Source organism: Nothobranchius furzeri, chromosome 14, assembly GCF_043380555.1.
Source record: "Nothobranchius furzeri strain GRZ-AD chromosome 14, NfurGRZ-RIMD1, whole genome shotgun sequence".
NCBI lineage: Eukaryota > Metazoa > Chordata > Actinopteri > Cyprinodontiformes > Nothobranchiidae > Nothobranchius > Nothobranchius furzeri.
In genome coordinates, this window is record NC_091754.1 from 42,447,738 (window position 1) to 42,459,404 (window position 11,667).

General features: G+C 42.4%; 1 protein-coding gene across 2 annotated transcripts in view; it reads right to left on the minus strand.

Moving 5' to 3' along the window:
* Positions 1–11,667, minus strand: part of LOC107396083 (chemokine-like protein TAFA-5) — a 48,659-nt gene that overhangs the window by 16,268 nt on the left and 20,724 nt on the right. Inside the window, exon 3 of one of the 2 annotated variants that reach the window (XM_054734161.2) lies at positions 676–803. The exons of the other annotated variant lie outside the window; for it this stretch is intronic. Within the exon in view, the coding sequence (XP_054590136.1) occupies positions 676–803 (128 nt within the window). The remainder of the gene's footprint in view (positions 1–675; positions 804–11,667) is intronic. 2 annotated transcript variants of the gene reach the window in all.

Consider the following 11,667-nt stretch of genomic DNA (forward strand, 5'->3'; position numbering starts at 1 on the left):
GAAGCGAAACATCTAAAAGAAACCAAAGAAGTCCAGTTGCTTTCATTTGAACCCTTCTGGATTACCATTACCTGGATGACTGAGAACCTTCATCAGCATAAGTCAAGCAATTCCAGGCAAACAAAGTCATGCTAAACTTGGTCAAACCAAGTTAGAATTGAGTCAGTCCAAGTCAAGCTATAGTAAAATTGTGTGAATTCAAACCAAGCTAAGTCAATTCAAGTCAAGTCAGGCAAAAGCAGCTTTATGTCACACACAAAAGAAAAAAAAACATAAAAATGCTAAATCAAGAAACATCCACTGAAATCAAGCTATTCAAGTTATATCAAGTGTGCATGTTGTGTTGAATCAGGCCTAGCTATGCTGAGCTAGGTTATGCTAAGATTAGTCCAGCCATGTCAAGTATAGTCAAGCTACATTAAGCTATAAGTCACGACAAGTCAAGTCAACCCATAGTTAAGTTACGTCCAGTCAAGTCGAGTCAAGCCAAGGCCCGCCATGCCTCTCTCCAGTACTTTGGCATTCAAGCTCACTAAGAAAACATTTATTTGTTTCATTCTTTGTTGGTTGAATCTTTGGGTCCAAAAATCCCCAAAACCTTACATAAACACTCAGAGTTAACAATTAAAGAACTCTGCAGATGTGAAATTAACATGGCAGATGTTTTGGCCTCACCGTGGTGGTTTTGACTCGACCTCCTGGTTGTGTGCAAGTCCAGCCCGACTGATTTACTAGGAGATTACATCCTTCATCATCCAAACATGGAGTCATCTCACACCACCTCTGACTCCTGACGACACGAACTGAGGGAAGTAAGAGATAGAGACATTTGTTTATTCTTATTTGCATTATTATGTTTTACTTATCCCTGCACAGTGTTTGGGGACTGAGTAACCCAATAAACTTTAGGAGTGTGTTACAGCTGCAAAGAATAACTTCCTTTAACCCTTTAGGTGCCGGTTTTTTCATTAAAATATAAATTTTTTATATCACTATTTAAAGGGGCATTATGGAAGTTTGACAGCCAAAACATGTATAAAATAATAAATTTCTTCTTAATACATTCTCCTGCAATGCCCTGGTCCTGTAAAATGAGCCCTGGCATTTTTACTGTGATTGCCTGTTTTTCTGTAAAATCACAGAAAAAGAGAGCTGCTCGGGTCAAGCAGGCTGCTTCATGCGCGTTCACGCTCAGGCATAGATCTCCAAACCGTTCTTTGAACGTTGTTTCAGCTGTAATCAAGGATATAATTGTTACAGATACAAAGGACATCATTGGTGCTTTAGCTCGCCTAGTAAGACGTCGGGCTTTCGTGCAGTAGACCCAGGTTTGATTCTGGATGTGAACATAGTTTAATAAGAGTTTCTTTTTTACATTAATGGCATATTTTCTTTACAGTAAGATGCCCAAATTTTTATTTGAGACTCGCCGAACGGCATTGAATTCACAGATAAAAAAATATGTGGGTTCAACTTTCATTTTGGAACAATTTTTCAAAGCAAGGGAAGGGAATGATCTGAGCGTGCAGGAGAACTGACCCATAAACCTTTGTCGGCTGTGCTGAAGAGGAAGGTACAGAACCAAATTATTTAATTAATTAGCTGCTGTCCTCTGTCCTCCAGGCCACACACACACACACACACACACACACACACACACACACACACACACACACACACACAAGGGACTAACTCAGCTGTTATTTTTGTTAAGGAGTGTGCACGTACAGCATGCGCGCCTCGTGCACGAGCCTATTATTGAAGCTGCCGTTACACTTTTGGCCTGAGGGGGCAATCGTGAGCACAAAAATTCAAAACTCCGCAAAGTCCCTTTAAAGAGCTTGTAGCTTAAATGCGGTTAGAGATAGAGGAATAATGTAAATTAGAAAAATCTTCAGTATGAGCCAAATTTTGTGATAGGAACAAATTCACTGACATAATTTGCATATTGTGACTTCATCATTTTGCAGCCATATTGCATCAAATTTGCAGATTTTTTTATGCTTTTGTCTTATTTTCTTGGTGTTGTTATTGTTTATGATACAAATATACATATTCCTATGTAGACATATACAACTATGTATATATAGAATATTTTTTACTTTATTGGTATTTTGTTATGTTTACTGCATATCAATCAAGAACACTGTTTTTGGTGCTTCAGCGTCATGAACACATTTCACTCATCCCTTCTTTGGTTTATTTTTTTTATTATATATATATAATCCTCAATCTTAGGCTTTTCCACAAGCCCCATGCAGAACTGAATGGCAATGAACGCTTTCATTTCTGGGACAGTTACATCGTACCAGTCATTATATCTGGAGCTAGATGTCAGTTCCTCCCTCTCTAAATACTGGTGAGCATATCAGTTAGTTTCAGTTCTGATGAGGGTCCAGAATTCCTCATCCCAAAACACTGACAGAAAATCAATGTGTTCTGAATTTGACAGATCCCTGTCTCCACAGTATCCAGCTGGCTCATCAAAATGCCTGATCCACTTGGAATACTGTTCCTCTTCTCCCAAACTAACCCAGCCATCATCATTATTATTGTCACTGAGGCTGTGTTGGGCCATCCCCCTGCTACCAGTGATTTTTTCCCCCTGCGGTTCCTCCCCGACCTGCTGCAATTCCCGCGGTTTACACCCCCGGGGCTGAATCGATCACCAGCAGAGTTTTCACCGGCCCATCACCCCCCCCCCCCCCCCCTTCCCCCCGCCACGGACCAGGTTCGAGCTGCTTGAGCCCGCCCCCTCGCCACCTGTCTTTCCCCGACCCCGCAGTCTCTCCCACTCCGGCTCCAATTCCCGCGGATTACACCCCCAGGGCTGAATCAATCACCAGCAGAGTTTTCACCGGCCCGATCACCGCCACCACATCCCTCCCCACGGAGGTGACGCGGGACATCAGACAAGGTAAGGGCTGGATGGGCTGCTTGTGGAAATGCGTCATTGCTGACAGACTCCCTGTTGCTGTGCGCTGAAGCCACGCTGTCCAGCTCGCTAGAAGACCGCAGATCATCCGAATCTACCAGTACTAGACGAAGAGCTTCGTCAGCACTGAACATTCCTCTCGGCATTGTGTGTTTTTTTCCTCTACCACTCGCTCGCTCTCACTCGCCCTGACAACCTCCGCGACACTGCGACTGGTGGGCGGGGTTCAAGCTCTAAATACTCGAAAAGTTTCAATAGTAACACACCCACAAATGCTGCTTGGATTGAAGTTACAGGTGTCTGCCACCCCACAGTGTAGCGTATTAACTGCATGAGGGCTCATTTCTGCTGCTGTGGCTTATTAAATCCAACATTGCTGCTTGTCGCAGAATTGCACCACCTCTGACTCGACCTATATATATATATATATATATATATATATATATATATATATATATATATATATATATATATATATATATATATATATATATATATATATACATTTTAACCCTTTATATGCCAGTTTGATTATGTGATGCTAATTTTTTCAGGAAAAAAACAGACAAAAGAGGAGATATTTTACATAAAACATATTTTGAGTGACTGAAATCATTTTTTTTTTAATCAGCCTTGGATATGTCAAGAGTCTGGCAAAATATCATTGGTCCGAAACTGTTTTTATCACTTAAGAATTGTCTCCAAACTGCAAAAGTTGGTGTCAAAACATGAACTTGAAATGGTTCCCCATGCCTTTATCTCCTCCCGTCTAGATTACTGTAACACACTCTTCACGTTTTAACAAAAAAGCCCTTGACCACCTTCAGTTGGTCCAGAAGTCTGCAGCGAGGCTCCTAACTGGAGCAAACAGAAGAGCACACATCACTCCTATTCTGATGTCTCTGCACTGGTTACCCATTAACTTTAGAGTTCATTTTAGAGTCCTGACTAGAACCTTCAGGGCTCTACATGGTCAAGCTCCTCCCTATATTACTGAACTGTTAAAGCCTTATGGTCCAACCCGAGCCCTCAGGTCCACCCACCAGAACCTTCTAGAAGCAAAAGTCGAGGTGATCGCTCCTTCCAGACTGTTGAACCCCGATTTTGGAACAATCTTCCTTTATCCTTACGTAGAGTGGACAGTCTGGACACTTAAAAACAGCTGAAGACCCTTTTATTTAAAGCTGATTTTACCTAAATATTTTATTTTCTTATTTAACTGTAATTTGTAATCATTGTTTATTTGATTTACTTAAATTTTTTTTAAGTTAATCTATTTCTGTTTTGAGATCATGTTTATTCTGCTGTGATCCATGTGAAGCACTTTGCAATTCTATGTCTGTGATAAGTGCTATATAAATAAAATTTACTTACTTACAGCACACCAGGCTAAAGGCTAAAGGTGACAGATCATTTGCTGCTGTGGCCCCCAGACTCTAGACCTCTCTCTCCCTGAGCCTGAGATCAGTGGACTCAATGGTCTCCTTTAAAAAACAGCTGAAAACTCACCTGTTCAGGCTGGTTTTTGCGTGACCATCACCACCCTCTCCTTATTCAGCTTTTCTACCTATTCTGCCTTTCCCGGGATGCATTGATTTCCCTCTTTCTCATTCATTCATTCATTCATTCATTCATTCATTCATTCATTCATTCAGGCATTAATTATTTAATTAATTAATCAATCAATCAATCAATCATTTAATTAATTAATTCGTTAATCCATCTCTCTATCCTTACATTTTTTACCACAATTATTTTGTAATTTAAACATATTTTTAATAATTAAAAAAAATAATTTAAATTTTTTGTTTCTTGTGAAACACCTCGTGATTTTTATCTTCAGAGGTGCTATAGAAAAGATCACTTTCTTTCTTTCTTTCTTTCTTTCTTTCTTTCTTTCTTATAGAAATAATTAGTGTGAATGTGATTTTTTCATATTTCTTTACAGTTTGAAGTAGGAGTAGTTAATATTTCCTTTACACAAGTTGAAAATTATTGCTTCAGAAGAAAAATGCATGTACTTTAGTCAACAAAAATAAGAATAAAACTAAATAAAAATTCCTTGTCATAATGAATGAACACTGCTCCATATCCTTTACTGCGGTGAAACTATGTTTGGGACCCAGAGTGTGCTGCTTAAGAGTTATAATGATGAACAGACTGTGTCGTTGTATGCAGAATAAGCGTCACTGGACAGCTGAAAATCTTCATCAGGGGGTCAGTTTTTTTCTTCAGTATCCGAGTCAACCGTTACCACACAAAGTTCTTCGTCAACAATGAAGAAACCTGTTGGCTTTGTAAGTTTTCTCACTTCTTGGCATGCTTTGCCAAAACCACTCCTTCCTTTTCTGCTCAATCAAGGACGTTTTCAAACTCTACTTACTTCAAGCCTTGGGGTACCCACGGAACAGATCTTCAGAATCTGACATGAATGGTTTACAAAGACACTAACTTCTGTTAGAAAGGTACGATCTAAACCAGTCTAGAGCAGTTCCAGAGATCCTCACAGAGTCATGAAGTTTCTCATTCAAAGATATTTGAAGTTCCTTAAAATGCAGCCTATGAACTTCTAACCTAGTGGAACTCCAACCCTCTCGGCTTTGCTTCTGAAGCTGTAAATAATTGCATTTATTCAGGAACTGTTCCTTCTGTTTAACCGGGGCTGCTGTATCTAAGACACAAGAGCATTGCTGATTAATTGATTGGATAAAGGAGTTTGGATCATCACCATTAGCTGATGTGAAATAATCTAGAATATCCATCCACTGCTGACTGAGTAATGATGTGTCTGTCTGATTTCAGTTTGTAAGAAACAGGATCAATATGTGATTGGCCATCCTTTTAAAGGTTCTGAATCCTTTTATGTGCTTTAAAAAGCACAGACTCATCATTGTGGAGCAGAAGGAGAGGGAAGACAGACAATCCAACAGCAGCAAGGCTTCAGAAAGCAAAAACTGAGTCGTCGCTGTCGGATCCAAAAGATTTTTAGTCCAACTAAAAGTCTGAGAAATAAAACACCCCAAAATCATCAAGATTCAACAAAATCCACATAATCCAGCATTCAGTGACAGATAAGAACAGCTTTTTTTTAGGAATTAAAGCACAACAGGGAGCCGAATTTGACACGTCTACGGGCTCCTGATCACCGACAAAAGAGCCAGTTTCTCTGTTGCAACATCTGGATCTATAAGATGAGTAAACCTACATGTATCTAGTTCCACAGTACTGTGTGTGTTATCCCATTAAAGATGAGAGCTGGTTTTGTACGGTAGGAAACATCAAACATAAAAATCCAATAAGGACATTCTAAAAACAGCTTTGTTGGAATGAGACATTAAATGTTTACATCCTCATGGGTCCTGTTAGACATAAAAGCATTTTCTCCTCACTGCAACTTTTTAGGTTGCATCTATAAAGACTACGATAGTAATCATCGACACATTTTCCATAGGAACCCACGTCAGGACGGCCAAAAGTCTCCTTAAGAGACAGCATGATGGTTATAATGCAGTGTGGCATCAACAGCATTGCAGAATAAAACAACATGAGATGACATCATATTCATGGACAGGGTAATTACGTGTGTTACGGAGTGTCATCTCAGCTCTAAAAGTCTATATCCTCTCTGCTAAAAGTAACAAGGTAACCTTTGTCCATTTGTCCATCAGTTCATTTCCAGTCTCCTCAGATGATTCCAATTGATTCCCAGTTCTCTGTATTTGAAAGAGCTGTCATTCTCTGAGGTGATGCTTCTTCAGCCCAATCAATCCATAACTTCTCATCCTATCAGTCCTTTTAAGACTCCCGCTTTCAGACTCTTGTGGATGTGCAGCCAGAGGAAAAACGAAACCTGGTAATCCCGTTGGCCCAAAGCTCTGATGTGTGATTGCTACAGCCTATTAGCCCAGTTATCGGGGAACTTCCATGAGGACCAGCAGTTCTGGTCAGCTGTGATGATTAAATTCTGACATTCACTCCCCACTGTGAAGGTCTGAAAGGCATGTCCTAAAACTACCACATTGTAGTAGCTTCTCCTTTAAACGGTGATGTGAAACAACCATGCACGTAAAAAATGTCTTTGAATGGTGAATAATTAACACTAGAACTAGACAGCCACTGGGCTGGGCTGTTTTTATCTAGTATCAGTGTTTGGAAAAACTTTTGAGACACGCCTGCCAAACTGGCAGGCGTGGGAGTGTTTTACGCAGGACATTTTTGAACCATGTAGGACAACATCCTCATGTCCTGACATAGATCCTGATACCTGACATCCTCATGGGCTTCAGATTTGTACCAGTTTAACAGTGGATATTGTAGTGACCACTGACTTTTACATATTATACATATTTTATTGTGACAATAATCTGTTGAAATAATTTGAATAAAGAACCACCAATGTGATTGTATGAAAATTTCAGAAAATGAGACAAGAACAGTCCTTCTGCTTAGAAAATAAACCTACAGAATTTATCAGGCAATTATTGGAGATAATTCGGACCCTGCGTATGACACAAGTTGGTCGCGTGAGTTGCCGGAACCTAGCAGACAATTGCCAGAACGGTCCTTTCAAAATAAGACAGTTACCGGATCTTGTTCCGGCAAGATCTGGCTCAAATGAACCCCTGGGTTTATTTTATTTTGGCAAGATCAGAGAAAAGGCACATTGGTCATATTGTTTGACGATTTAAAGTTTTTCTTCGGTCAATATTAAAACACGCTGATAATGTCCGACGTGTTTTCGCAAACATGTAGTTTCCTCGGTAACTTGTGGATGGTGGCCTTTGTTTTATAATGTGGCCATTACAGGTTATCTGAGTCGCTAAAATACTAAACCTGATTTCATAAACTGACTGAGTTATTGTTTTCAAACCAAGCGGCCATTTGGCTTAGCGCTGGTACTGCTGAGGGGTCCAGAAAATCCTGGCGTTCTAGTGTTAAATTCAATCACATTATTATAAGAATAAGTGCTTGTGGCAGAGGCTTCAAGTGCCCGCCCCGTAACCGGGGCCTGCTGATGGTGGTTGGCGGTACTGGTGGTGCCTGTGCTGGGTAGCCTCGCCTCTGTCAGAGCTCCCCAGGGCAGTTGACTACATTGTAGCTCATGACCACCAGCATACGAATTTGCATGGGTATGGGTGAATGACTGATTGTGTTGTAAAGTGCCTTGGGGGTTTCAGAAACCTAGAAGGTGCTCTATCAAATACAAACCATTAGGGATGCACTGATCCCAATACTGGTTTCGGTGCCGATATTGGTATTGGTAAAAGTTAACCGATACCAGGAACCGATGCCGATGCTTGAATTTTGAATTTGTCATATCTGTTCACCTAATATTTGAGTTTTGTGATAATTTCTATTCATATATTTTACTTTTTATCAACATCACAGTCTTTTCCTGTTGAAAGCAGACAAGAAAATAAAACCTGTATTCCAATTCATAGCATTGTTTTGTGTGGTAGAAGTATCGGTATTGGTAATCGGTATCGGCGAGTATTCAGATCAAAGTATCGGTATCATAATGGTTTGGAAAAAAGTGGTATTGTTGCATCCCTACAAGCCATGTAACATTTTGCATTCTTCTAGGTACGGTGAAGGTAGCGTTGGTCAGGCTAATGCACTGGCCACAGGCCTTATTTATCCCTACTGACCCGACTTAAGCTGTGCTTAAGTAAGGTTAGTAATTTCCCCAACCCATAAAATACTGTTTATGCACAGACACATGCAAATCCCATCCATCCATCCATCCATCCATCCATCCATCCATCCATTTTCATCCGCTTATCAGGAGTCGGGTCATGGGGGCAGTAGCCTAAGGTGAGAGGCCCAGACTTCCCTCTCCCCAGCCACTTGGGCCAGCTCCTCTGGGGGAATCCCAAGGTGTTCCCTGACCAGGTGAGAGACGTAGTCCCTCCACCGTGTCCTGGGTCTACCTTTAGGTCTCCTCCCTGTTGGAAGTGCCCAGAAAACCTCACCAGGGAGGCGTCCAGGAGTTATCCTGACCAGATGCCCGAGCCACCTCAACTGGCTCCTCTCGATGTGGAGGAGCAGCGGGTCTACTCTGAGCCCCTCTCGAATGGCCGAGCTTCTCCCCCATCTCTAAGGGAGAGCCCAGCCACTCTTCGGAGAAAACTCATTTCAGCCGCTTGTATCCGTGATCTCGTTCTTTCGGTCACTACCCAAAGCTCATGACCATAGGTGAGGGTAGGAATGTAGATCGACTGGTAAATCGAGAGCTGCAGATGCAGCACCAATCCCCCTATCGATCTCACGCTCCAGTTTTCCCTCACTTGTGAACAAGACCCCGAGATACTTAAACTCCACTTGGGACAGGACCTCATCCCTGACCCGGAGAAGGCATTCTACCCTTTTCCGAATGAAGACCATGGTCTCAGATTTAGAGGAACTGATTCTCATCGCAGCTGCTTCACACTCGACTGCGAACCGCTCCAGCGAAAGCTGAAGATCACGTTCTGATGAAGCCAACAGGACCACATCATCTGCAAAAAGCAGAGACCTGATCCTCAGGCTGTCACATTGAGAGGACTGTTTTGACCCAAAATGCAGATACCCAGGATGACACACAGAGACTGAAATCGAGGAGCTTGTGGGTGACGTAGAGGCACAGAAGTGCCTTCCAATGGCACTGATGAAATGTGGAGACACTGACCAATTACAGCAAACATAAAAAAGGCATAAAGAGAAGAGATCAGATGGAGGGAAAGAGGAAGATAACAACAATCAGTAATGCAGTCCAAAATGGCTGCATTATGGTGCTCAGGGATAACTGAGATATTCCAGGTCTAAGTGTGGATTTTAATTTAACACAAAGGAGCTTTTTGCAGGAAGTGACTAAAGCCCTTTAGAAGGCACACCATGCCTGCAAATCAGCGTAATATTGCTGCTTTAAAGTGTCGTATAAACGTGCCATGGCGGCATAGCGTTGCAGGGATTTTGAGGCATTCATGTCACCACGCTTGGTAGTAATATTACCGCAACGCCATACTTGTGAATGCATATTATGCCTTGGCGCAACAGAGGGAAATGCCAAGATCATGTGGGAAGCTACTGCCGAGCTCCAGCAGGTAACTATTTTGAACATGAAAGTAAACATGGGCACAATTTTAGATTTTGTAAACCGAATCAGCTGAGATGATAAACTAGAGCAATGCGGAGCTCCAGGAGCTTCTCTCCATTAGAGCTGGAGCTCAGATCACCAGAGAATGCACAGGGACTGTGGAGGACAGACACCTTTAGAAGTGGCTTGTTCGTCATGTCTGAGTTACCAGAGACACCACATGTCCCCTTTGTACCACCATCGCTAAATGTTTTGTAAAAAGGACACGATTGCACCACATTACTGTCACAGTCTGACCACTAATAAACAACCTAATACTCCCTGAAGCCAGCTAGGTGTTGAGGCTAATTGGTGGCATTGTTTTCTAAAAGACTCTTTATATTGTTCAACATATCAAACAATGTGGGGTGAGGTGGCAGAGGAGTTAAGTGCCTGCCACATAACCGGAGGATTGAAGTTTCACACCCTGCTCAGTCTGTTACGCTTGCTGTGTTCTTGGGCAAGGCACCTTACCCTTCTTGCCTGCTGGTGGTGGCCAGAGAGACCGGTGGTGTCTGTGTACAGTCAGTATGCCCCAGGGCAGCTGTGGCTACAGTATAGCTCATCATCACCAGTGTGGATGTGTGTGTGGACGGGTGAATGACTGATGTGTTGTAAAGGTGTTTTATGAAAACAAGCCAGGGTCAAAGTTTGTTTAATGTTGAGCAAATCATGACTCATCGTGTTTGTTTCTATAAATCAGTTTGTGTAGAAAATGATGCAAATTTCAGACCCTGTTTAGTTCATAAGAAAGCTTTACGAACCAGGCCCATTTCCTCTAGCTTAGCCAACGTGAAACTAAGTTAGCTTCAACTTAATGTGCATTTTTTTCTTGGGTTGTTGTCTCCAACAGCCCAGTGACACAATGGTTCTAGCTGGTTTTAAATCATCTGCCAGCGTGGATGGCTTAACAACACAGAAAACACTAACAAATACAGATAAAACCCTTTAATTGACCATATGTCTGTCATGACTCGAGGTAAGTGTCCAACCCAAGACATGCCGACACAAACTCGGCGAACTGGTAGAGTTAAAGAAAAGTACTTTGTTTGGAAAACGGGAACAAAAATAGCACTGGGAAGTCCAGTGGGGAGTGAGCTGTGCAGCTCTTGTCCATGTAGCGCTCGTGGTGAACGAGGGAGGCGGGGAAGCCAAGATGAGCGCGGGGCAGAGAGTGAGCGATCCGGGATGGGTGAGGTAGCAGAGAGGGTCCAGACAGGAACAACGGAGGAGGATGGGACGTGGTGCAGGTGATCCGGAGTTCAAACGGCGAGGGTGAGGCAGGTGTGTGGAGATCCTGAGAGAGGGCAAACAAGCACCAGATGAGAGGGCAATCCAAAGCGTAATCCAAAACCAGTCCAAGTTCAAAATCCAAGTAATCCAAAACGAGTCAAAGTGAACAAACAAGTACTAATACGAGTGGCTGGGGCTACCAAAACTGGAGCAATCATCTGGCATAGTGAGGTGTCTCCATCCTCCTTTTATACCCGAGTTCCTGATTGGGAATCTTGTGCAGCTGCAGCCCCCTCCGCACCTCACCTGTGGGTAATCAGCTCAGAGACGGTTAGATTGGAAAGGGAGCACTCACCTCGGCTCGGGAACATGTCAGTGTCAAGAG